This window comes from Cannabis sativa, chromosome 1 (genome assembly GCF_029168945.1).
Source record: "Cannabis sativa cultivar Pink pepper isolate KNU-18-1 chromosome 1, ASM2916894v1, whole genome shotgun sequence".
In the NCBI taxonomy this organism is placed as follows: domain Eukaryota; kingdom Viridiplantae; phylum Streptophyta; class Magnoliopsida; order Rosales; family Cannabaceae; genus Cannabis; species Cannabis sativa.
In genome coordinates this window covers 22,659,641-22,686,894 of record NC_083601.1, presented here as the reverse complement: position 1 = coordinate 22,686,894, position 27,254 = coordinate 22,659,641, and the positions used below count along the sequence as shown (strand labels likewise).

Here is a 27,254-nt window from a genome sequence, read left to right as displayed (position 1 = left end):
TATTTAATTAACTAACTAAATTTAATATAAATATTAAAATTTTTCTTTTATTATTTATCATTAAATCAAAATTTAATAATTTAATATTTTTAAAATTAATATTATAGTTAAATTTATTTAGTAATGTGTAAAACAATTATATTTGAAAAATAACTATTACATATATTTTTTTTAACCTATTACATAGGGGTGTTCATAAAATAGCCGGTCCAATTCAATCCGCACGATCCAATCCAATCATATCCGCAATATCCGCACTTGTGCGGATTGGATTGGATTGGAAAATTCAAAATCCGCACTTGTGCGGATTGGATGTTGATTGACATGTAAAAGTAACCGATCCAATCCAATCCACACATATTTATAACAAAATTAAAAAATTTTATATACAAATAACATTTTAATGTTAAGAAAATAGTAATTTAAAAGTCTAATACATATAATATAATTATATTACAAAACTTAATAGATAAAATGTATATTCTATTCTTATATATTTTTTTCAACATACAATTTAAAATAAAATATATTTTTTTTTTATATATACAGTACATTTTTTTTTTCTTCCTTTGAATTTGTTATTTGTTATTTTATTTATTTAATGTGTTGTTGGAGACATAAAATAACTATAATTTGTTTTATTTGTTGCTAGTTATGTGAAAAAAAAAATATTTTTTTTCATAAATATTAAATAATTTAATATTAAAAAGTAACAAATCCAAAGTAACCAATCCAATCCGCACTTTTGTAGATTGGATTGGATTGGATTTGAGCTATTGTGCGGATTAGATTGGATCCAAAAAATGAAATCCACACTTAGTGGGGATTGGATGTTGTTTGACCAAAAAAGGAATTGGATCGGATGAACAGCCCTACTATTACATATTTCCCTACTATTACATATTTGAAAAAACTATTACATTTTTTTAACCTTCCATCTAATAGAAAAAATCAGCATAACTGCTTAATTGTATTTCACTTGGAAGGCTCAATAAAAAAAAAAAGAGAAAGAAATGAAATGAACATGTTTGCTGCAAAAAAAATAAATAAATAATAAATAAAAACTCCTCTAAAACCTTGATACGCACCGTTTCATTGCTGTTTTTTCTTTCCTACTGTTGAAGGCCATTTCGTCTTTAACTAGGCGAGGCGAGAGAGATAACATAGAAAGAAAGAAAGAAAGAGCAGAGGAGAAGACTGACTGAGGAATGAGAATGCTGTGAAACTGAACCAACTATGGCGACCAAATCAAGTCCTTCTTCCACCGCTCACTCTAAATCTGGAGGAGCCATTTCCAAGGGCTACAATTTCGCTTCTCACTGGGAACAGGTCTCATTTTTCAATCCTATTTCTCTATTTCTTTAATTATATTTGCTGTACCGGGTTTACTTCAATCATGGTGGAGAATTTTTATTTCAGATCTAGTAATAAGCAGATCTCAGAGCTGAATTTTTCATTGCAGTAGCTTTAGATTTCGTCTTGAATTTTGTGTTCTGGTAATTGTAATTGAGAGGCTTGGATCAGATAACATTAGATCTGCTCACGCGGCATTTTGTATTTTGGTGATTTCATGGAGTTTATTTATTTGTTTGGCAGAATGCTCCTTTGACAGAGCAGCAGCAAGCAGCCATTGTTACTCTTTCTCATGCCGTCGCTGATCGCCCGTTTCCTCCCAATTTGGTGAGATGGTAGTTACTTTTTAAATTCTTTTATGTTAATTCATTTGATATGTAGAGTAACTAGGGCTTCTGGGAAATTGTAGGCTCAAGATCGAATCTCTGGAAAAGATAATGGCTTGTCCGTCTCCACGAAGGAAAACTCGTTGGGATTTGAGCACTCTGGAGCTATAGAAGCTGTTCTCGTCAATACAAATCAGGTTAGTCTTTGAGTTTGTTAATTTTATCGCCATTTTCTTATGAATTGCCGATCTTTCATCACTCTATGTCAAGGATAGAGTATTTTGCATTGCTATGCATAATGGTATGTTAGTATGATAACCTTTAGGCCATGTAAGATTTTTTTTTTTTTGGCATTTGGATATGGTTTAGCACTGTCGGAGAGAATACATAGAACTTAAATTTTGGGATTGGTGAAGTACTTGGGCATTTTCTGCCTGGATATATATTATTAATGTATTGGAATTCGGTCATACTCCATGCTACTTTATCAATGGAGCTTATTTTCCTTAATTAATAGTACTGTTTGGACACTTTGAATTTGTCCGTCATATTATAGTTTAGAGAAAATGGACTTGGGTAAGCTATTTGTGTTTCTACAACTCTTTTTTCTCAAGTTAGGTTTTGATTTTAATAATTTTTGTTTTGCTGCAGTTTTATAAGTGGTTCACGGATCTTGAAACAGCCATGAAGTCTGAGGTTAGTTTGTATTATTATTATTTGAAATGGAAGCTTGTACTTTTCATCAGTATGGTGTATTTAGTATATTTTAAATGTATATCTTACTCAGAGTGCACTGGATCTATTTTTTTTTGTTTATTTTTCTCTTTCTTTATAAGCATAATTATCAGTATTTAATCAGTGTGCCTCATTTTATTTCTTTAGACAGAGGAGAAGTATCGGCAGTATGTGAACACATTAACTGAGCGCATACAGACATGTGACGGCATACTTCATCAGGTGATCATATGTTATTGTACATGAATACAATGCTGATGATCCATTAAAGACATTTGCATTTTTGTTTAAAACGCTGAGTTCCCTTATGTGCAGGTGGATGACACTTTAGATTTATTTAATGAGTTACAGCTGCAACATCAAGCAGTAGCAACAAAGACAAAAACTCTTCATGATGCATGCGATCGATTGGTACGGTTTCTTTCATTTATCCCTTATCTTTACTTACCTTGGCCTATAAAGTGAATACCTGAATCATATATACATATATATTTTCTGTATGAAGGATCTTTGTTGTCTATTATTATTATTATTAAAAGAAATTTTTTTTTAGCATTTTAAGAAATGGGTATGCAACTCTTAGGTCTCAAGGAAATTTGTTAGTTGCCATTTTAGTTTTTTCTCTAGTAAGATGAGAATATTTGATCCCGGATGCAGCATGGAGTTTTTTTTTTTTCTATCCTATTGTGTTGGTTGCTGCTTTTGATTTTGACATTTCATCATATCTCACGTCTCTCCTTTCTTTTCAGGTAATTGAGAAGCAAAGGCTGATTGAATTTTCAGAAGCACTTCGCAGTAAGCTCAACTATTTTGATGAATTGGAGAATGTAAGGTTCGAATGCTATCTTACCTAGAGTTTGAACTTTTGTTCAAATAATATTTCTTTCATATAGGTTCATCTCTAGCATTTTTTTTCTCCCCATATTGTTTTTTGGTTGTTGGGTTGGGAAAAAGAGAGGTTGGGGCACCATTTTTAAAAACTTTATAAGTTAAGCACATTTTAACAGGTTTGTAGGCTTGATTAATGATACTGCTTGTAATTTTTTCTTTGCAATGAAATATCAATATAAATTAATAATGCATTTGAATTATCTGACACTTTTATTTGCTTGTATTTTTTTAGTTCAAAAGTTGAATTTTTTAGATTAGTTCTAGTGTACTGTCAAGTTTAATGGGGGGGAGCTGATTATTGAAATATATACTGAACTGCAAATTGTTAGATTCAAAACTTCCAGTGTATTAAACTTAACTATTCAGTTCTTATTATTACGAAATAATTTAATTGTTGTTGTCTATCCTGGTGCAGATTTCTACCAATTTTTATTCTCCAAATATGAATGTTGTTAATGAGAATTTCCTCCCTCTGCTCAAACGCCTTGATGACTGCATAGCGTAAGTGGATGCTATTTACATCACCTTTTTTTTCTTGCTGCTTTAGTTGCATTCATCATTTATTACTTGTGTAGTATCATTATTCTATTTGTTAATTAGGGAACTACTAGCATATTATATTGAGAGCGAGACACTTATTTTCTTAATCAACTTTATGACCTTATACATTATCTACTTTATTTTAGGTATGTAGAAAACAATCCACAGTATGCTGAATCTGGCGTTTACTTACTCAAATTTCGACAACTGCAGGTAGAAACAAATTTATGCAGATTATTGATCAGATAACATTATATTTTTGCTTTTTGTTCCACCACTGAAATTGGTTTCCATTTTCAATAATTGAGTAATATTTTTTTGTTATGACAGTCTCGAGCGTTGGGTATGATTCGTTCTCATGTACTGTCTGTACTCAAAAGTGCGTCTTCACAGGTAAAATAATGCAGGGGTTGAATTATTGGCCTCCATTGTTTTGTACTGTTTTGTTGGGTTGATTTCTCTGTTTCCTTTTGGTCTTAAATCAAGTGCTCTATTTGTTACCTAAAAAAGAAAATGTTCTGGTACTATATTGGTATTGTGTCTCTTCATCAGGTTCAGTCAGCAATCCGGAGCAATAGTAGCAGCAAGACATCCCTTGCAGAGGGTGTTGAGGCATCTGTTATATATGTCCGTTTCAAGGCAGCAGCAAGTGAGGTACTGTTTCATTTTTGGCCGAATGATGTCATTGAATAAGTAGGTGCTATAGGAAGCAAATCAAAATCCTTTCTTGTGGGATACATTGGGTGGAGTGGATTTCTCAATTTGAGATATTTTGTTTTGCCATGTCTAACATACGAAGTTTTGCAGCTTAAGCCAGTGCTGAAGGAAATTGAAAGTAGATCATCAAGAAAAGAGTATATTCAGCTACTTGCAGAATGTCACAAACTTTATTGTGAGCAGAGGCTTTCCTTGGTGAGCTCATCATTGGTTTTTTAGTATATGACAAAGGTTCATTGATTCTCTTAGTTTACTGTTGCTAACTTGTATTTGTTTTATTTAACAGATTAAAGGCATAGTTTACCAACGAATATCTGAGTTTGCAAAGAAGGAGTCCTTGCCATCTTTGACTAGATCTGGATGCGCATATTTAATGCAGGTATGATATTATATCTTTTGTCTTAGTTGTAAACATGTTAATTCCTTTACCTACTAGGAAGGCATAGGACAAAAAATGTTTATTTCAAAAGGAATGACATTGACGATGTATGATTTACTTTGATATTAGATTTATACTTATAAAATCCGTGATTCCATTTACTTAGTAATTGGGTCCTTATTTAGAAGGGTTAGACTTGTAGTGATGCAGACTGTATGGGTCCTTTGGTTGTTATTTATTAATTTATACTCTTTCTGTGTCCTTTTATTTTATCTTTCCTTTTTTATGTGCGATTTAGATCTAGTAAAAAAAATATACAATTACTAGATCAATTTTTAGTTTCTCATCCATTTGACTTCGTTACTTTTGTAGGTTTGTCAGCTTGAGCAGCAACTCTTTGATCATTTTTTCCCAACCTCTTCAGAGGACGTGTCAAGTTTGGCTCCATTGATAGATCCTTTGTAAGTATTGGGTTTCTTGATAATGTTATTGAGGCAATTTCTCATATTAGTTACTGGTAACTAGAGGTTGGAATTTTATTTTCAATGTGTTTGGAGAAACTGTATCAAAGAGAAGGGTTTCTTTTAAATCAGTAAATGAAAACTCCCAAGGGAAGATAATGAACAAAAATGATCAAAAACAGTTCTCTCTAAGTTCTAATTATTTAAGAATTACATTTGACATTGTAAAAATATGTGCAATTTTTACCTGAAAGTCAAAATTATATGAAACATGACACTAGCAAAACATGAGGTCCTATAGTTATCATTTTTCACGAAAATGCCTTGACTCGGTATGCAAAGAAAATTAAAACTCACTAAAACAAGACACTAGCAAGTTCCTACAATTATCAGTGTAACTATATACAGCTCTTTATTAATTGATGTTGTATATTGCAGGTCTACATACTTATATGATACATTGCGGCCAAAACTAATTCACGAAACAAATATTGATTTTCTTTGTGAGCTTGTTGATATTCTTAAAGTCGAAGTCTTGGGGGAGCAACAAAGCAGACGGAGTGAATCTTTGTCTGGACTACGTCCTACATTACAGAGGATTCTTGCAGATGTTCATGAAAGGCTGACTTTCCGAGCCCGAACACATATTCGTGATGAGGTGATTTTTAGTTTAATAAATTTATAATACTATTACTAACTTAACTTTATGTTCCAATAACTTTTTGTATTTTCATTGGGGTTTTTATATTTTAATGTTCACTTGAATGTTTTTATCGGAAGGGAGTTTGCAAATTCTAAGAAGCATTTGAAAGGTGTATTGCTATGTGGGCACCATAATGGTGACCAACACCACTTGATTGCGGCATTTTCTAATTAATTAAATATAATATTGGGTCTTACATATGACTAAATAAAATGTAAATGGTTACATTTAATGGATTAAGTTTATCTTAATAAAATATGTAGGACACAATATTAAATTTATTCAATTAGAAAATGCGCATCAAATGGTGTCCCATATCAATATTCATTTGAAATATTAGCTTTTTGGAAAACCATTAATATGGCACATTCAAAATTAGAAAAATCCGGAATTTGTGGTGTCATTTTAAGGATGTTAAAAGGGTAGTACAAATGGTGAGGCATGTGATTTGCTCTCTCACAAAGTATGAAGTTGAGTTCCTCTTGAGCACTTATATAGAAATTGCCATAATTTCCCGGCCTCCAAATATTGTAGGGGTAGCCAGGAATCCTAGCTTTGAAAGAAAAAAGGATAAGGTAGATAATTTGTGGGATTGAATTAGATATTAAGTAGTAGCTATCTGGTTGTTTAGTATAAAGAGATAAAAGGGCTTTTGTTTTCTGATCTTTCTAGAGATTGGAGCTTTCTTATGCAAATTATTGTCGGAATTATTTGTTTTTGACTTGCTGTATTACTATTACTTCATAATTAATGTAAGTTTCTGTTTTTTTCTCTTCGAGTTCTACATTGCAGTAATAAAATTCATTAGATACATAACTGCTCAATCAAGTTGAATGTGTAACATATTGTGGAAGAAATTTGATTAGTTTTATGTTATGTTCCAGATAGCTAATTATCTGCCTTTAAACGAAGACTTGGATTACCCTGCTAAGCTGGAGCAGTCTGCTGAGAAAAAACCTGAAACAGCTTCTGTAAGGCCTCTCAATCTTCCTTTATGTTCTTGTCTGTAAAATATTTCCTATGTTTCATTTGAATATTTATTTATAATTTCATTCAAGGCAGTGTTTACTGCTTAAGCTAAATTCCTAAATGGAAATGTGTTATATGCAATTAATTAATGGTATAACTTTCATTCTGTGGTCGATGGATCTGAATGTTTCACATGAAAGTAGGATGTTGTATTTAGGGGTCAACTTAGTCTTGTCAAGGACTTTAGAAGATTGCAGAACTTTTAGGACGTGGCTCAGCATTTTCAATTTTCTATACCTATATTTGCCAAATAGTATATACTGAGATGGAACATGGTATGGCATGCGAGACTTGTTCCTTAATGAAATATTGATGTGACTGCAAATTAAATGCCAGAGGTATATTTGCTTGTAACTTCTTTTAGCACGCTCACTTCCAAAGGACAAATTTCTGTCACATGTTCAACTTTGTATTGTATCTCTGTAATAATCTCGGTTGAGTTAACAACGCTAGACTCAAATGCTACTTATAATTGTTACTGTACATCTCACGAATTTCTTTCATTTCTTATTGAACTGCAGGCTGATGAAAACCAAGATGTATTCAAGTCTTGGTATCCCCCACTAGAGAAAACACTATCTTGTCTTTCAAAGTTATATCGCTGTTTAGAACCAGCAGTTTTCACTGGTTTAGCGCAGGTATGTAGCATATTCACTTCATAAACTCAGTATGAGCTTATTATTGACTTTTTTTGAACAATTTTTGGTTTATTTCTATCAGGAAGCTGTAGAATTTTGCTCAGAATCCATCCAAGTGAGTAACCTTTATGATCAAATTTCTACGTTGTGACAAATTCTGTATGTTACTTGCATTTTTAAGTCTGTTTTTAACCATTCTTTACTTGTGTAGAAAGCAAGCAAGCTCATAACAAAGAGATCTTCCCCGATGGATGGCCAATTGTTTCTCATAAAGCATCTTCTTATCTTGAGGGAGCAGGTGATCCATGTTTACCCTGTTTGTGGTGGATGTTCAACTAAACTAATTACCTAAGCTCATTCTTCAAATATTTTTTTTCCTTTTCCAGATTGCACCTTTCGATATTGAGTTTTCAGTGACACATAAAGAACTTGATTTCTCTCATTTGCTGGTTAGTTGCTCCAGAGCTAAACCTTTTGCTGATAATTATAGTTTAATTTTTTTATAATGGAAGGAAGGTCTCAATTGTTGTTGAACTATATTTCCAGGATCATTTAAGACGGCTACTTAGAGGTCAAGCTTCTCTATTTGACTGGTCTAGATCTTCTTCCCTGGCGAGGACCTTATCACCCAGAGTTTTGGAGAGTCAAATAGATGCTAAGAAGGTTTGTGATTCACTTGCAGCTAGAATATACTCTTTTTTTTCCTTAAATTTCTCTTGAACTCTTCTTTTTGTTATTCTCTTCTTTTAGTTATTAGATCGGCAAGCTCCGTAATATTTTTTGCTATGCTCAATAAATGATAACTTTATGAAGATGATCGTGGGCTGTAGTCTTTCTTCAGTTTAAAGTTTCTTTTACTATTCTTTGCAGCACTTAATAGATGTGCTTTCTTTTCTCTGATAAGTGATTGATAGGATATTTGGGAGAGGTTGGAAGAGTTCCAGTAGACACTTTTTATGCAACATGTTTTCAGTAACTCTTTTTCTTGCAGGAACTGGAGAAAAGTCTTAAGGCCACTTGTGAGGAATTCATAATGTCTGTCACTAAGCTAGTTGTAGACCCTATGCTTTCATTTGTCACCAAGGTTTGTCCTTCTCTTTCATCATATGGCTTTCTTAACTTGGGTACAAAATTTTCACAACCAGCAGAATGAAAGACCAATTATTTGCAATTTAAAAAAAATATACAAATTGAATAGAACATACATGTTTTTAGAACTCTGCTTATACCACCTAGGTTTTAAAAGCAAGACGTGTGAGAATAGAATAATGGAATCTCTTTTCTTCCTTTCTTATTTGACAGTATTTATCATCAAAGACGACATCATTCAAAACAAATGCTGATAGAATATATATCTGAAATTATTCTTTTGCCACAGGATTGTTTGTTTTCCAAATTTTGTAGCTATCGGCACCTGCAATTGAATAGTTTCAATTGGGTCTAAAATATTTTCCATATGTTTTGTAGGTTACAGCTGTTAAAGTTGCTTTGTCATCAGGCAGTCAGAACCAAAAAGAGTCATCTATGGCCAAACCACTAAAGGATCAGGCTTTCGCTACTCCAGATAAAGTGGCTGAACTTGTTCAGAAGGTATGGCATGCTAGTTTCTTTCTTCTGTTCACCAAATAAGAGATAGTTTAGAACATACAAACAACGGAAAAATTACCAACCATGAATGGGCATCTCAAGGTAACAGTAATCATAAACAGAAATCCAAGCATAATATCGACGGAGGTCTAAGATTCAAAGTAAAAATTGCCGTTAAAATTCTTGCAAGTGACGATCCTTTTTCTGTGAGGTGCCATTGCCAACTTTTAATATCTGTCAACTTTAACACTACGTATAGTTCGAATGGTATGGTCAAATAAATATTTCACATCGATACAAGTTTATTAACATTTCTTCTCTATTTGGATTAGAATAAAATACAGCGTAATTCTCACTCCCTCCACTTTCTGAAAGTAGTTATGAAAAATCTCCCTAATTGCAAGGCTGAGCTTCCTTTTCCTAGATGTTTCTTGTCCTAATTGACATTATAAAGCTCATACTGAGCCTGATTTTGTGTGAACACATACATTTCCGGAACAGGTAAGCACTGCCATTCAGCAGGAGTTGCCTAATGTGATGGGAAAGATGAAACTTTATCTGCAGAATCCATCTACCCGAACTATACTTTTTAAACCAATAAAGTAAGCCTTTCATGCAATGCTCTACAGTCTAATAGTTTTACTTATAACACAATGAATAGACTCAATAGAGTGATTCAGCCAACTATATATCAGCTTGATTTTTGTTTTTTTTTTTAATTTTTTTCGATGCAGGACAAACATTGTTGAAGCACATATCCAAGTACAATCCTTGCTGAAGACTGAGTATTCACCGGAAGAGATACAAAGCATCATTAAGATGCCTGCCATACAAGATTTAGAAGCACAACTTGACAGTTTTCTGTAGACTGGCTTTGGAAGTCCCTATTGATGATTGAGTTGTGATTCATACACTAATCATGTTTATGATCTCTTACCACACAGGGAGCCAAGGCTTAATAGTTTCTGGAAAGAGTCACCAAAATATGTGATACCTGAACTTTTGCATGGAACGTGTAATTTTTCTTTTAATTCTTTTTCGACGAGTTATATAAGTATCAATTTTGATTTATCAATGATGGATAATTTTGCTTCTCATATTTCATGATAGTTCTACGGAATACCTCAATTTATATATGTAGCTTTTAGTAAAGATTTGTATTATGACTCGATGACCTGTGTCTGCAACAAGATATAAAGTGTTTACAATTGTTTTTTCTGTTTTTTTTACCGGAGGACTAATAACATAAATTTTTTGCTTAATTACTTCATTACCTTTTATTAAGAGATTTCGAAGGCAAGTAACTCATCTAAAGCATATTTTGGTAAAAAAAAAACATTAAACTACAATGGGATAAATAAATGATAATATTTGTTCCAAAACCAAATAAAAAAACATTACACAGTACACACAAGTAAATCAATGATAACTAAACTTTTCAAGTAGTTGGGTTATAAAGCAAAAGGAGCGTCAAGTTTCGTAAGTCCTTTTCCAATGAATATTTCAGAGGACACAAGTGATTTTATACAAGAATCAATAAGTTCCTACTTTTCAAATAAACATTACTATTAGGCACCTTATCTTAAAGTGCCTAACACCAGATGTAACACCTTTTGAATGGTCAGCGATTTCTCATATTGTTTGTTAAATCAAAATATATAAAACTCGATATTGAATTGCACCAATAATAATATGTAACTCTTGTAATGCTTAGGACCTTAAAGTGTTCCTTAGGGAACGTCACATTATCAGTCTCGGAAAATATAACAGAAAAACAATGAAGTTAAGGACCAAAACCATAGATAATAATCTCATCTTCAAAAGTTGCGAGACCCCATTTGTCCTTAAGCCGACACTGGAGGTGATTCTGTTGGGTTTTATGCCCTAAATATAACTCATTTCAATATAATCATATTTACTTATTAATATAGATCAGAAATAACATTTAATGTTGCATGGTTCACATGATTTATTTCATGATTATATGTATATAATGTATGAATTCATCTGAAACCCTTTTCACATACTTGATCCTGTTTATTGTGTCGTCAACACATTGGAAAGTAAACATGACTATGTGAATAAAGTTTCCTAGATTTATCAGACATAGGGTTTTGCGATATGATAATCTACAACAGAGTTTACTTGCATTTGGAAAAGTGCTATGTTCTTTCCAGAACATTGGTTAAAGTAAAGCTCAGGTTGGATGCATGGAGTATGCATCGGAAGGGACCGATATTGAACTTTGACTTAGAATTATTAAACTTACCGTAATATCTATTCAAGTCAATATCGCCTAGTTGATCCTAGATCAAATGTTCTTAATCCTGTTATGATTAGGCTCAATCTTGAAAGGTTATTCGTGTTCTTTGATTTGTTAGTTAAGCCTACTTTTAGGTTAGGGTGATATGTACATTTTGGGAACACGGTAGTGCAATTGAGTGGGAGCGCTAGCATAAACATGGAATCTATAGCTTTTATCTGGCGAATAGTAAGCAAAGGATGATCTCCTTCGAGCTTGACCAAACGAACATAAATGGTGGAGTACTCATTTCACATAAGCTGAAATATCATTTATACGAGGTCAAGTGTTTTAAGGAATAAATACATTGTAGGGTGTTACGGTAATCTAATCCCTTTACAGTGTAGATCATTCATATAGAGGATCATTGATCACATTAGGATTATAACAATGGATAATAAATGATGTGTCTATATGGTGGAACATATAGAGCATTCTATATAACTGAGAATGCAATTCTAAGTTCTATGCGTGGATTCAACGAAGAATTAATAAGTTAGTGAATTTTAGTAATAAATTCTTGATCTATTTATTGGAAGCTCAGTTATATAGACCCATGGTCCCTGTACTAGTTGAGATAATATTGCTTGTAAGATTCATGTAATTGGTTTTGATTAATCAATTATACTTCTCAAATTAGACTATGTCTATTTGTGAAATTTTCACTAAGTAAGGGCGAAATTGTAAAGAAAGAGTTTATAAGGGCATATTTCTTAATTATGATACTTTGTATGGTTCAATTAATAAATATGATAAATGACAATATTATTTAATAATTATTTATATTTATTAAATAGTTAGAATTGGCATTTAAATGGTTGAATTAGAAAATTGGCGTTTTTGAGAAAATCAGATGGAGAAAAGATAAAACTGCAAAATTACAAAAAGTGAGGCCCAAATCCACATGTATAGGGCCAGCTACTTTTATAGGAATTTATCTCTGATATTTTCATTATTTTAATGCCAAATAATTCAAATCTAACCCTAGTGGAATGCTATAAATAGATAGTGAAGGCTTCAGGAAAATTACACTTTTCTTCTTACACTTCTGATTCAGAAAAAACTGAGCCCCTCTCTCTCCCTATCTTTGGCCGAACCCACTCTCTCTTTCTTCTTCCTTAAATTTCGAAATTCTTAGTGTATGAGTAGTGCCCTTGTACAACGCAATGATGATACCTCGATCATAGTGAGGAAGATCGTGAAGAAAGACTTTCGGCAGAAGGAGTTTCGGCATCAAAGATTCAAAGAAAGAGATCCGAGGGTTCGGATATTGATAATGCTACGAGAAAAGGAATCAAAGGCTAGATATCTGAACGGAAGGAGTCATATTATTCCGCTGCACCCAATGTAAGATTTTCTTAACTTTATGTGTTTAATTTATCGTTTTAGAAAGTTCATATTTAGGGTGTTTAAACAACATACTTGTGAGTAGATCTAAGATCCTGATAAAATAAATTTCCAACAGATTCACATAGTAACAAATACAGCTCATTACTTTCTAAGATCCACAAAGGCAATTAGGCCACATAACTAATATTACTCAAAAAATTTCTTCTATATCCTAATGTTTGTCAGAATGGACTGATTGCTAAGATCACTGACTTGTTTTTTTTTACCAGTGAGTAGTGACAGGAGAATGAAGAGAATGAAACGTCATATGCACAAGAAACCAGCCATAGCACATTAAAAAGTTACTAATGAGAAAGTACAGGAGTAACAAGACAGGGAAGAAAAAAACTATTCCTCAAACCAAAATTTAAATGGTGCATTTACTCAGGATAGATGCCATCCAGCACTGTTTTCTACTTATAATTTCTTTGTAGTTCCTGCCTTTCTATGACGGGGAAAAAGGTATATTGATTTACAAATGTGACACAAGAAAACTACATGGTAAAAAAATGAAAACTGATAAGGAAATTGATTTTTAATTAAGGTAAAAAAATAAAGAAAACTCATTCAAGTAGAAGGAAAATAAGTTACAACTTACACCATGTACAGGCAAAAGAACTCCTTTTATCAATCTAAGGTCCTTGTGCATTTTCATCACGAAGATCAGACTGAGATTCACTTGGAATAATTGTTGGGGGGGACCACTGATCTGGCACCATGAGAAAATAAGTTGTCATAGCTTTCCTGAATCGCTTCTTGTACTGCTGAGGTGAAATCACAGTAGGAGATGTGTTCCTAGGTCCACCAAGGAATCCTGAGGTTTTCACCCAAGTTTCAAGGTGCTTGTCCCATGTATATTGCCTCATAAAATCAATGATCCCCAGAACCAGCTCATGCTTTTCCTCATCCACGCCAACTAATAACGAGTAGTCCATTACATCAATTGACTGCAAAGACAAGTAGTTTATCACTAGCAATCAAGAGAAGGGAAGCACAAATATCTTCAAGTATTTTTCCACAGAATCTTTAGAAAGAGATCTAAAGTTAAAAAAAAAAAAATACAGCTAAAATCCTCAATGTAAGTTGGTGCGTGCATATCCAAAGAGTAACCAGTTTATATCCATCCTACAGCTGACTAAAAAGATCATAGAATTGTTTGAATAATGTGTGTAAGTTCCTATAATGTTTTCGGAAGATGCTTAGTCCAGCATACTATTGTTTGAATGCTATCGCTATCTTGCTCCTACTTTCCTTCTGAACTTTTATTTCACTTTTTTTTTTCCCTGCTGACTAAGTAAGAACAGGGACAGAGATGAGAACCAGGTAGGCTTTAACCTACTCAGCAAGATTTCAATATGGAAAGATTACAGAGAGAATGTCACCATAGAAACATCATGACAGATATTCAAATCCAACTTACTGCGAGGAATGAAGTGTCATTCCAGACTGCTCTCTCTAGCAGTCGCTTAGCCTTATTCCCCACAAAAATAGGCGAAGTTGGCATTGCTTCAATTAGATTCTGATCCAACAGCACTTTATTGCTCCCACTTGTGTCTGCATTATAGCGCGACCTCGAAGACCCTTTAAGGTCATATAGTCTTGTAACATTGCGTCTAAATAAAAGATTTTCCATTACCAAAACATCCATCTTAGATTCTTTCCCTCCTTTGACATGCTTTGATGAAACCTTCAAGTTTGCCAATAAAAGAAAGACAAAATTGCATATTAATAATAAGTAGTGCAACAGAATAAGAAAAAAGCAGCATAAGTCTTAAAAATAAGGTGTTCTCTTTTTTTTTTTTTTTTTTTTTTGAAGGGAACCTGTCGGACAGCCAACCGACCGCCCCAGCTAGAGGACTAGAGCGGACAACAGATTATACCAACCCAATGAAACATTATTTTTTTTTAAAAAAAAAGAGTCCAAAAGAAACGTCTTGGGGGATAAAAAACCAAAATTAAGCTGGATAACGGGAAAAAATAATTGCTACTCAGTCTAACCAAACCTAGCTTTACTTTAAAAACTATAGAGATGAAGCACGGATTAAAGGCAATAAAAGGATCTTGAATCAGGTCGCATATCTTGTATGTGAAAAAATAATATTTGTATGCAATCCATGTACTCTAATTAGTTTCTAAAAATGACCACAAACTTGATAAAATTCATACCTGATATATGCCAAGAATCTTTGCCAAACAAGTTGGACTTCCAGTGTTAATTGACTCCGACAAATACTTGAAATATGCTGGTCCAAACTTGAGAAAAGAATCGAGCTCAGTCTTTGTAACCTGCTTTATAATAAATCGATCATCCAATGTCTTTGCAAAGAAAACATTGCTTTTGCCACCTTGGGCACCCCACTTCTTACAGCGACTAAGAGAACGCACAAAGTCAATTTCAGAAGGGCAACATATCCTCCTTAACGCCTCAAAGCGTTTTGCATAGTAACAAGTAACTGTATACTTCACTGTCCCAAGGGAGCCATGATCTGTAAAAGAGATTCTAATATGCAAGTCCTTTGAATAAAGCATTGGGTCCACAACCTGAGAGCTACGTGACCCAGATGTGGATAAGATGCTTTCATCACTAGAACCAAAACTTCTGTAGCTCTCACCAATCGACTCATCAAAAGAGTTAAGTGATAACAGGTTAAGTGAATCAAAAAGTGGTACAGAGACTGAATTATCTCCAACATCTTTAAGCTTCTCAGATTCAGACATCTTGGAAATATACTCTGATGAAATAAGTGTGTGCGCTACAATACTAGTGGGTTCATCATCATAAACAGGGAGAACAATTCCTCCAACACCAACAGTCAGAAGAAACCTTGCACCACTTTGCTGTTCCAATTCTCGAACCAGTGAAATGTGGACAGGATGGTATTCACCACTGCTATGCTTTTGAGAACCCGATGATAAATTCTTGCTTGTGGAGTGCTCTACATTTTCAAGCCCTTTCAAAGATACAGCAGAACTAACAGAACGAATTGCCTCAACCTTACCTTGGTCAAATGTGGAATTTTCTAGTTTTGGATTTTCCGACACTGTTTTTACCAAAGTTGAATCAGAAGGAGAAGAAGAGGTATCGTCTTTTGGCGCTACACTAGTTGGATATTCACCAGTCCATGCAGCATCAAGAGTATCAGATAGATCTGCCACAACTGGATTTTCACCAGCCGAATGGGTCCTCCTAACTTGCTTTCCAGTTTCCAATTCAGAGTGATCATTGGTATCTGCACAAGAAGAAAGACAAGCCTCCTCCTCACTTCTATAACTTTGGGCCAATACAATTTCATTACTGTTCTGGGCACCAGCACCCTGCTCACAAATTGGTACAGAACTCCCTTGATCATTAAGCTTTACATCATACTTTGTTTCCAAAAGAGAGGAATCACAGGTACTAAAGTCTTTGACTGACTTTGCAGTTACATTCGTCTCAGTAACCTTCGCCAATGAACTGAAAGAATTCTCCTTGAGTTTTGGAATGGAACCTAGCTGAAGACTATTTTTACTCAAATTGGCTGCATTTGTCAAACGTTGATCCCAAGCATGAGAATTGAGGAGTATCTGTCTCCGCAATTTATTGATTTCTAGTATATCAATTGCAGGTTTGCCAGCTTTTACTTCATTGTACAATGCCTTATCTAGTAATTCCTACAGAATGACACAACAGCGGATATCATAACATGTTTTTAGGCAAAGCCAAAAGAAAAAAACACATGAGAAAGGCAAATGAAACAGGAGAAATTCTATTCCATGTATAAAAAAATAAAAAATACATAATCTGACAGGCTAGGTATCAAAATAGGTATGTCCTCTGCTGGTATGGAACACTAAAATGTCAGATATTTGGAAAAGAATTGGCTAATTAATATATTTCCATCGTTGACTGAATGCTTCAATGTCATCCATAGCCATTGAACAAACAAATAATTTGAGGTTTGATTTAATTCAGAGTCAACTCATTGTGCATTGCAAATCTAATGAGTTCCCTCAAAATTAATTTGGCTCATATTTCCCTTTACCTGAAATTGTTCTTTATCCTTTCGTAGCATTTCACCCAGTTCAGGAATTTGCTGTTTTGATTCTCTCATGCTGGCATCCTGTACTCCCATGGCTGAGATCTTCTGTAAAACCTGATGAAAAGCATTCTGCACTTCATTAAATAGGAGGTCTACCTGCTTCCGCACCTGTCAGACATTGTCATGACAACAAAAGCAGTCAACGGATTAATCAATGCTTGGTTGTACAAAAAATAATAAAGGGTTGTAACGTGCAATCACTATACCTCATTTGCTTCTTTTTGAATCCACTCCTGATCAGCATAGTAAAACTCAAGTTTTGGGGGTGGAAGAAAAACGGAAAGAACATCGATTGATGCATACCGAAAGCAAGCAACCATTGTCCCAAAACTGTACAAGTAAAAGCAACAATGTGACAAGACAGTTAAAGTGAATGCTCTAGCTAAATATATGATCATTTTAGGCCTCAGACCCAACAATTTAAACACCCACGAAGCTTAGTGATGAATAAAGAAATGAGCCAATACTAGGCAAATTTTTCTAGAGGGTGACCCAGTGGTCTCTCTTCCTTAAGTCTTATGCAGCAAGGAACTATGCAAATCAAGAAAATAATGCACATAAGATGAATACACCTGAGTTTGTGTATAAAACATGTAACACTCTCAAGCAAAAAAACTATATATATGTATACCCATAAAATCGGAGACAATCTCTGTGAAGGGAATGGCCACAGCTAGCAACTCTGCTGGCTGCTGCATGATTTGAAAAGCTCAGCTCCAGAAATTTTCCAAAAGATAAACCCCATGCAGCGTCTGACATTAATACTCTGCGGGTAGCTGGAGGAAATCCATTGATTCGAGGACACCTCAAGCATCGGTGCCACATCCAGATTTTACCTTCCTTTTCCCCAGGTAGGAGGAATTCCGGGAATTTCTTAACAGATATCGTAAGGCTCCCTTGTCTATGAGTATAACAATAAACATGTGCTTCTGATGGCATACCACATGAGCGACACTGGTAACTCTAAGAAAGAACAGTAACTCAGTCTAAGCTTTTCTCATACAATTGGGAAGGGGAAAACATATTTAAAATGGGTAGAAAAATGTAATGATTAAGAGAGAAAGGATTACCTGATCAAACAAGTGGTCACGTAAAAAACGCCCCAATGGTTTATCAAAGTTACCATAGTATTTAATTCGAAAAAGATGGGCTCGTTCACACACAGATCCATTCCACACACAACGTGTTGATAAGGATACCAAAATGCTTTGATGGTCTGAAGGTGACGGGGGAAAGTCTTCCTTCGAAGATCCTACCTCATTTATATCAATACCAAATTGGTGTATGGATGCCTCCTCAAGAGTACCTTGGTGATTTGCAATTGATGTGTTTTCATCTGCATGCTTGGTGCCATTAACTTCTTCAAATGATTCAGAATCACCAACATAATTAGAAACCAAACTAGAATCCCCTAAAGATTTCTCGTAGATGGTTGTTTTGGCCTGTAATTCAGGACCCAAACTATTAGCATCCTTAGAGATCTCAATTGAAAAAAGTTTATCATGAGACCAAGTCGAACTATCATGTCCCAAAGGAGGCAATGATGTAGGAGATACTACAGAGTATGGGGAATACGGAGGAGCTACAAAGCAAGAGGAATTATCTGCTTCCAGTTTCAAAACTGGGTCATGGTTGGTAGATAAATTCCCATCTACAAGGACGCCTTCTTTTAATTTCTCTATCTCATTTACTGCTTCAGGACCCAAAAATTTTCTAGTTGTTGGAGCTCTAAAACCGGCTACTGTAGAAATGGACCTATCAATACCTGATGGTTTATCAGGTAATGCAACAGTAATTGGAGATCTCAGAGGGAACTCCGGAAGTGAAGCACCTTCATCAGCCAGAAAAGATGTCTCAAGTGCCAAGTGATAAGCTGCAAAAACTCCATATTGAACAACGTGTTTCACCTTCTTTAACTCATCGCCACTGGCACCTTTAAGTAGAATCTGAAACAATGCAACATATAAAAGTCCTTTCAAAATCTTTCCTTTTCTTTAAGAGTTCTATATTAATAAGATAATTAATAGGTTGCAACCAGCAAGATATTGATACACAGAGTTTATGATCCATAAGAGCATATCCCATTGACTGCTACCAATAACAATCTTCTTTATCTGAATGATTTATCTTCTTAATTTCCTCTACCAGAAAATTATACACTCACTCATCAAGAGGCAACTTTGTTGAGATAACCATTACAAGATTAACTAGAACTGAAGTTCACCCATCAAGTCTGGTCAATCCGAGCATTACTAAATTAACAAATTTAACAATCTATATTTGGTATGCAAATGTACTGCATGGCTTACCGTACAGCCCAGTGGTTTAGGGCATCCTTCAAAGAACATTAAAGTCTTCGTTAGCTTCCTCCCACCTTGGCCGGCACTCCCGTGGGCTTCAAGTAGTTTGTCTACGTGGAACACATCACAATAACCCAGTTTTGGTGATGTGAGATGATCAATGGAAGAGACTATTTGTGCCCCTGTGCATCGGGCTATACGCTCTAAAAGTGGCCTCTTGATATTCAGAACAAGTGATATATTTTTGGCAAGGAGATAGTCTTGAGCATAACGTGATACTGACTTCTCTACCAAAAGAACATCAGGATGATGAGCATCAATCTTAGCAACTGCCATCTTCAAGTGGTCCATTTCCTACTTTTTAAAAAATAAATAAAATGAAAAAAAAAAAGCTCATGAAAACAAGACATGAAGGAAAAGCATACTGAACATTAAAATAAGGGATTATGAGTCCTGTGCTATTGTTCCCCGTAATATTCAACATCTATCTTACAAAAAAACAGTAGAAAGGAAAAGTTATAAAATTGAAACCTGCTGCAACAAAGTATCAAAACTGGACAAGAGGTTAGAAACACGTTGATATTCCAAAGCTCCTCCGAGTATAAGAAAACGTGGTTTCTCTATCCTAGTTGTCATTCGCCGATGAGCCACATTTTTCTTACAAACAACTCCTTTAACCACCATACTAGAAAATTGTAACATAATCAGCATTACAGAAGTAGGTAGATATAGCAAAATAGATAAACATAATTAACTGCATGATAAGATTCATAACAGAATTACCTCTCACTGCGACATCCGCAAGCTATGCATTTAACCTTCACATATCCTCCAGGATCCATTCCTCCACCTTTGCTCATATCTGGCTTGAGAAGGGTGGCAGCTTCCCATGACAATGATGTAATTATCTCCAACCAGCCTTCTTTGTCATCGTCATCACCTACAGGCAGGTTTTCAACCTGCAAAAGCTGAGCTACCAAAGCTTTAAAATGCCCCTCTACCACATTCTTCATGGCATTTCTGTGCTCCTCACCTGACTTCTCCCTACTTCGATACTCGCCACCACCAAAACTGTTTGAAGAGCGCAAGTATCCCCACTCTCCTGTAACACCACCCTCTTCCTCCTCATCATCATCATCAAATAAGACAGCTTCTCTGTCATCTTCTTCATCCTCAGGCTCTGGAGGGAGCCAAAGCAGCCCATTGTTCTCAAAGTCTACAGGCTCAGCATTTTTCTTCTCCTCGTCATATGAAGGAGATTCATGTTCTTCACTCTTTTTGTGTTGATCAGCTTCCTCCCCCACTCTTGTTTCTGCAACACCTTCTGCATTATAATGCTCAGGGAAAGGTGAGTAGGCCAGAGTTGTAACATCAACATTTTCTTCGTCTGAATGCAAGTCATGTGAACCATAAACCTGGTCAATGTCATCAATACCAACAGCAGTATAGTAGCCATCAACAGAAGAGAAATGTCTTGTTTCTGAATCTGAATGATAAGCGCCGTATTCATCTTCCTCATCACTCCTAAACCCAGAGGATAAGAAGACATGAATTGCTGACTAGCATGTAAAGGCATCCAATTATATTGAAGATGAAACGAGATATTTAATCTATAATCCTTAAAAGAAAAAAAAAGGCAATATATCAAATAAGAAGTCTCAACCGATATACTATATTACTCTCTTCCCTCCAATGTAATCTTATTCCATTCACGAGTACAATTTACAGAACATCACACAGGTGCAATTTACAAAAACATGGGCGCAACACATCAACACAGAATAATATAAAGAAGAAAAGATCTACCTGTTACTGCAAAAGCTGTATTGCTTGGGCAATGAATCTTCCATAACTGTGTTAAGATTTGTGCTCCTCTGAGATGCTTCATTCTTTTCCTGCTCCGTCACTGAATCCATTTGTGAAGATTGACGAGGGCTAAGGCTGGAACCACATGGTACATGTTGGTAAGGACCAGTTGAATAAGGTGTTGAACCAGCAGTGCTACCGCTACTTTGGCCGGTGCAACTGGACTTGGTGCTGGCCAAGCTCACTGCAGATGGTGATGGACTAAGGCCAGGGCTGGGTGCACCAGTCCCATTATCACCCACTGATATCCCCTGCTCCCATTGTTTGTAGCAATAACTACAGACCCTGATTCTCTCACCATCTTCCCGGCCAGTCCTGGGACTCCTGGGCTCATTGGAGAGGGCAGGAATAGAGTTTGCTGTACACTTGGCACAGAAAACTCGGCCACAAAGTCGACAGTGATGTCTACGATTAAATACAGTGAACTGTGAATCACACTCGTAGCATACCCGGCAACTCTGATCGGGCATCCAAAAATCCCTGGACACATTCGCCGGCTCAGACTTCCGAGGGATCCAGGACCTCACTATGTCAACTAACTCAGACAATTTCTTATCTGGAGTGCCCATCGAAATCGATCCCAACCAAGCCCACTCATAGTGAATGGGTCATTTGCCACTCACAAGGAAAGTAATCACTAATCACCAATTAGGGAACCTAGTATCAAATAACCCGAAAAGCAAGCATTAAAGAATGAAAAAACCCAGCAACGAACTCACATAAATCATTTTACTCCAATTCAAACTTTAGATTATCATGCAAGGTCATTACTGAATCCACATGCGGTACTAAAGCAAAACTGGAATCACTTGAATACAAAGAAGGTTTTAGATTAAAATTACCTGGAAACTCAATCTAGAAGTGAAGTAATTCCAAACTCGAACTCGACAGCAAAATTCAAGCCAGTGAACTATGAGCCAAAATTGAGGATGGTTATGGAGAAGAGAGTGAGCTCAATTCCAAATCCTCTGAAAAACAAACACAATTCCGATATTTTTTACTACAAAATCAATCACTTCGGACAAGAAGACACTCATCCGAAATAGTAGCCAAATTTTTCTATGCTTAAAACCGAAGAAATTTTCTAGAGTAAGAGAGTTATACATATATATATATATATATGGATATGAACAACCCTAAGAGACAGAATCTTCGGTTGGACCCCACCGAACTTCCCCTGCTACCGTTTCCAAGCACTGAAAAGCACACAGCAGAGTATATCTGAGATCTCCCACCACACTCTTCTTCTCCACAATGGATTAGAATATAATAAATAAATAAATAAAATGCATCAAATTCATTTTTTTTTTTTTTTTACTGATTCACCTAATTTTTTATAGTTACTTTTTTTTTATACATATAATTTTTCTTTCTAAACAATGTACTTTATCAAATAAACCTTTTTATAATGAAAACGCTCTTACATGGTTACTCTTACACTCCAAGTAAAATTCTGTCATTGTCAAAGTTATTTTTTATAATGTTTATTAAAATAAAATAAATGAGATTTAACATTCAATTAAACCATTAGCAATCTTATATTTCCATTTAATTAAATTTTTACTTTTACTTATAATTACAAGTATAAGTTTTAATTTATTTTTACTATTTTAATAACTATTATATGAATTTTTTTTTCAATAATTTTTTTTAAAGTATTTGAATATTATTAAAAAAAATTATTGATAAATTAGAAATTATGTAAATAATTTTAATTTTAAAATAATTTTTCAAAAAATATTTGGTAAAAGTTACAAATTTTAGCAAACTTTTAAATTAAAAAATAATTTTTTATTTTTTATTCAAACACTCTAGAATGATTTTTTTTTATAATTCTAAAAATTAAAAAAGAACCCAAAAGTACTAACACTACTAGTATTTTTTAATATTTTTTTATAAATAAACTCAAAGAAGACTAAAGTTGAAATCAATAAGAAAAAAGTAGTATTTATTTTGGAAAATAGAAATAAATTATCTATGTTTTTTTTTTAGAGGAAAATAAATTATCTATGTTGTATGTAAGTTTTGAAGTCCTACAATTGGCACTCATATCGAATATTCAATAATATCTTTTACATAATTGACTAGAAAAGACCATAAACGAAAAAAGAATGGATCAACAACAGTCTAACTAACTAAATTTAATTAACTGAATCTAACAAACTAAAATAGCTAATAAATATTAGAAAATCTTTTTTTCAATCTTATATTTCGTTGACCTACAATACACCTTACGTTTACTCAATTAAATAATAAATACTAATCTTACCAAATTTAATAATTTTGAGATTTGAAACTTCCATTAATAAAGAAAACAAAAATTGCATGATCAAATACTTAAAATCACGTGATCAAACAAAAAATAAATTGCACATAATGCAAAACGAAAAAAGAGCAACTATATATGTATAATGTTTGATATAATGCTTTACTGTGTGATATATTTTTTTAATATATATTTTCATGATTTATTTAATAATTTTATTTGAATTTTTTTTTAATCAGTATTGTTATTGGGCACTTGTGTTGCTTAGCATTTTCTATTAGTGTCACTTTATAATTAATTAGTAATATTTTTTTAATTTTTTTTTTTTTGTAAGTTATATAAGACCAATTATTTTATTTTTGAATGGAATATAAGACTAATTATTTAATTACACTAATAAAAATATAACATTTTTAACAATTCTCTATATGAATTTTTAGAGATAATATTATTTTATTAGGGTGGAAAAGGTATAGCTAGGAGTAGAAGCTAGCTACTATGGTGACTGGAAACTATCGTGTGTCCTTGTAATTGCAATTTTAAAAGAAGAAAGGGAGAACAAAACAAAATAAAACTGTGTTGCTTTTTTATTTAGAGTGAATGAAAAGTGTGCCAACTGGCACCTCACTGGATAAGGCAACAGGTGGAAACGCTATACAACTTCTCCAATGTAAAACTTTTATGTGATTTTTTCTTAAAGAAATGCTAAAATTACTAGTGAATTTCGGTCCGTTATGATTAGGTTTTATTAATTTTATAATTAACTGGTCAATTACGATTTTTATAATCGATGGTTGAGAAATTATTACCGTCCGAAATTAATGGTATAATTTTTGGTAGTTTTACCGGTTTTTCAATTTAACCAATTTTTTTTTTCGAAAATTGAAACCCAGTGCCATGCGAAAAAATTGTAAGTAAAACTAAAGGCCAAATTCGGTGATGACATGTGTTAACACAAAATTTACTTAAACTTGCTCGCTAGATTGATGAGAATGCAATGAGAGTTAAATATAAATAAGAAAAATACAACAAATTTATTCACTCCCCATGACGCGATGGTAATAGATTTGCGTCTATTTCGAGTTTTATATCTCACAAAAATTACAATAGCACTTACAAAGTGTGGGGCTCAAATTTCTAAAAAGAAAGTAAAGAGAGATGCTCTGACATTGTGGGTACTTAGAAGAATGTAAAAAAAGAACTAGAAGCTCTCATTTTATAAGAAATGATATCCATTTAAATAATAATAAAAAATTACAAAAAAAAAATATGAAAAAATCATTTTGGACTGATCTTTGCCATTGAGAATGATTTAATGGTGAAAATTGACTCTTGGTGAAAATCGTTAATTTTTAGAGTTTGAATATTGTCCGTGGGATCGTTTCGGGTAATCTACTGAAAAAATCTCAATTATGTTGAGGACAAATTTCAGACTTGAAATATTTAGAATTGAGATATGGGTGTGATACATGACTTGATAGATCCTTGAAATACCTTCAAAACCCAAGTTAAATCGCTTAAATTATATCAATATTGATGAAGTTATGGTCGTTTAACTAAAGGATGTTCAGTATCCTGAGGCCAGGTTGACACCTAGCCACCAAGTTTACATCCTGACGTCAACCTAAACATTGTGCGAGTGAAAAAACGTTTCAAACTTGTATTTTTGTATGCCTAAATGATGTGTACACCACTTAGTCAGATTTTGTGTTCTGGTGAAGTTGTTCACCAGTTCTCAGAGATGTCGCTTTAATGTAAAATCGGGAAGACTCTAAACTCCCTGATTTTGCCAATATTCCACCTTGTTGAAAGGGTGAAATATTAAAGTGTGAATTTGACATATCACAAGTTGTAGCTCTCATTTACTACGAAAAAAATAGTTGAACGCTCGAAAGGAAATCGAATTCTGATAAGCAGAACCCAACACACCAGGTCATGTGTCAAATTGGGTGTTGGGTGCTTCCCGTGACTCGTTTTGATACTTTTATGACATTCAAGATTGCGAACGAGGTCTCCTGGACGCTAAGGCCCTATTCTAGCTCCCTAGAAATCTCGTTTGCTCCCCAAGATCACTTGTATCTCTGTTATTTTTATGATAGAAAAAATGCCTAGAACACTTTTCTAGAAATTTGATTGGTAATATCTGTTGTGATAAATCCAACACGCAAGTATACGTATCGTTTTAACAAGTAATACTCAGGTAAGTGAGATCGTTCCCACGAGGACTGTAGCTAAGTACCAATCAATTGAATTCTTGTTTCTATTTGGCAGAATCAATAATAAGGTTGAATAATTAAATAACTAAAAATTAAAAAGCAGGATAATAATAATAAAAAGTGTAATTAATTATGGATGAATATTTAGGGAAAAGAATCCTATTGATTTAATTACCTAATTGTTAATGCTAATTACTATTCTCTTTCTCAATGTGAATGACAGATTATAAAAATTAACCTAACTCTTTTCAGATCTTTTAGGTCCTAAATCACATGTTATCTAATCATCTCTGGGATAGATTAACATATAATCAACATTAAGCAATAATCTAAATGTCACAAAGGCTATGCAAATACTTTCGTTTCACATCAAAACCTAGTTTATCCAATTTTAGCATTCTCAATTCTCACTTTTCAGATTTTGAATTAGGATCATAGAACATGAAGAAGGTGATCAATCTTAAACATGTAATTAAACACAATATGGATAAATTCACAATCAAGAAAGGAGAAATAACAATTATCATTAACCAAAAGTAATTTCAATCAACATTCATTATCTCCCTAAATAGGAGTTTAGTTCATAAAATCCATAATAACATTCATAATCAAAACTAAAACAGAAATTAACATAGAAACTAAGAGTTTAAGAAAGAACTAGTTGGTGATTTCATTCCGGATCGCCACAATTGCTTCCTTTGCCTCCTTCTTCATCTCTAGGGTTTTATTTCTGCCTCCCTTCCTTTTAAAACATGAGCCCCTTAAATAGAAATTAGGGTTGCTACCTCTTTGAAAAAGTCAAAAACTGCCCAAAAATCTCGTTTTTCGCCCCTAGTAGCGACTACATAAAGCCTAGTCGCGACCATGGGCAAAATAGCCTCCTAGTCGCGACCATGAAAAAGGGTCGCGACCATGGAAAGTGGTGGTCGCGACTACTGGAGCAAAATTTGACAGCTTCAGCATCTTTCAGTAAAATGTGCATAACTTTCTCATACAAACTCCAAATGAGTTGATTCAAGATGTTGGAAAGAAGAAAAAGAAATCTAAAACTTTTATGTTTTGACTTTTTCCAAAATCTGATAAGAACATATTCAAATTTAAGCTTGAAGTTTCAGCTTTATTTTCTTGCAGAATTTTCTCTATTCCATAGCTTGTTATTTTCCGAAATTTGATCAATTGATATATTCCAAGTGTGAAACCTGAAATCAAAGAAAACAAGCGTAATTCTATTCCTAAAAGAATAACAAAGAAGGAAAACAACTATAAAAAGTGACCCAAAATGTAGACTAAAAATAGCCTAACAATATCCCAGGTTGACAAAATGTCAACCTAAGCACCGAGCCTAATGCCAGGAGTCAACGTGGGTGTTGCGTCCAATTTTTTTTCCACCAGATGACTCTATTTGATTCTCGAAACACTTGTATCTCAATCTTTAGCGAAAAAGGAGAATATTCCTAGAAGACTTCTCAGAACAACT

General features: G+C 34.0%; 2 protein-coding genes across 7 annotated transcripts; one reads left to right on the top strand and one right to left on the bottom strand.

Annotated features, from left to right (window-relative positions):
- Nucleotides 1-1,091: 1,091 nt before the first annotated feature.
- On the top strand, nucleotides 1,092-10,586 carry LOC115706980 (conserved oligomeric Golgi complex subunit 3). Its single transcript, XM_030634768.2, has 25 exons — nucleotides 1,092-1,329; nucleotides 1,597-1,680; nucleotides 1,763-1,876; nucleotides 2,331-2,375; nucleotides 2,562-2,636; nucleotides 2,730-2,825; nucleotides 3,164-3,241; nucleotides 3,721-3,806; nucleotides 3,992-4,058; nucleotides 4,176-4,238; nucleotides 4,398-4,499; nucleotides 4,653-4,757; nucleotides 4,849-4,941; nucleotides 5,314-5,402; nucleotides 5,841-6,060; nucleotides 6,990-7,076; nucleotides 7,656-7,772; nucleotides 7,855-7,887; nucleotides 7,984-8,070; nucleotides 8,159-8,221; nucleotides 8,319-8,435; nucleotides 8,764-8,856; nucleotides 9,240-9,362; nucleotides 9,861-9,961; nucleotides 10,094-10,586. Exons 1-25 carry the CDS (start codon nucleotides 1,237-1,239, stop codon nucleotides 10,224-10,226), a joined length of 2,364 nt encoding a protein of 787 aa, XP_030490628.2. The 5' UTR covers nucleotides 1,092-1,236; the 3' UTR covers nucleotides 10,227-10,586.
- On the bottom strand, nucleotides 9,102-22,621 carry LOC115705492 (1-phosphatidylinositol-3-phosphate 5-kinase FAB1A). Of its 6 annotated transcripts, XM_061105915.1 has the most exons (14): nucleotides 22,400-22,620; nucleotides 22,138-22,263; nucleotides 21,236-21,952; nucleotides 20,213-20,953; nucleotides 19,961-20,114; nucleotides 19,439-19,783; nucleotides 18,200-19,075; nucleotides 17,761-18,092; nucleotides 17,336-17,459; nucleotides 17,073-17,237; nucleotides 15,217-16,701; nucleotides 14,471-14,737; nucleotides 13,649-13,997; nucleotides 13,320-13,544 (listed from the first exon to the last, which is right to left on the bottom strand). In XM_061105915.1, exons 3-13 carry the CDS (start codon nucleotides 21,862-21,864, stop codon nucleotides 13,683-13,685), a joined length of 5,433 nt encoding a protein of 1,810 aa, XP_060961898.1. In that variant the 5' UTR covers nucleotides 21,865-21,952; nucleotides 22,138-22,263; nucleotides 22,400-22,620; the 3' UTR covers nucleotides 13,320-13,544; nucleotides 13,649-13,682. The 6 variants fall into 6 exon arrangements, with proteins under 6 accessions (XP_060961903.1, XP_060961897.1, XP_060961898.1 ...); XM_061105920.1 differs by lacking the exon at nucleotides 13,320-13,544 and adding an exon at nucleotides 9,102-9,386 and having other exon boundaries at nucleotides 17,761-18,083; nucleotides 22,138-22,621; XM_061105914.1 differs by lacking the exon at nucleotides 13,320-13,544 and adding an exon at nucleotides 9,102-9,386 and having other exon boundaries at nucleotides 22,138-22,620.
- Between the last annotated feature and the right edge of the window lie 4,633 nt (nucleotides 22,622-27,254).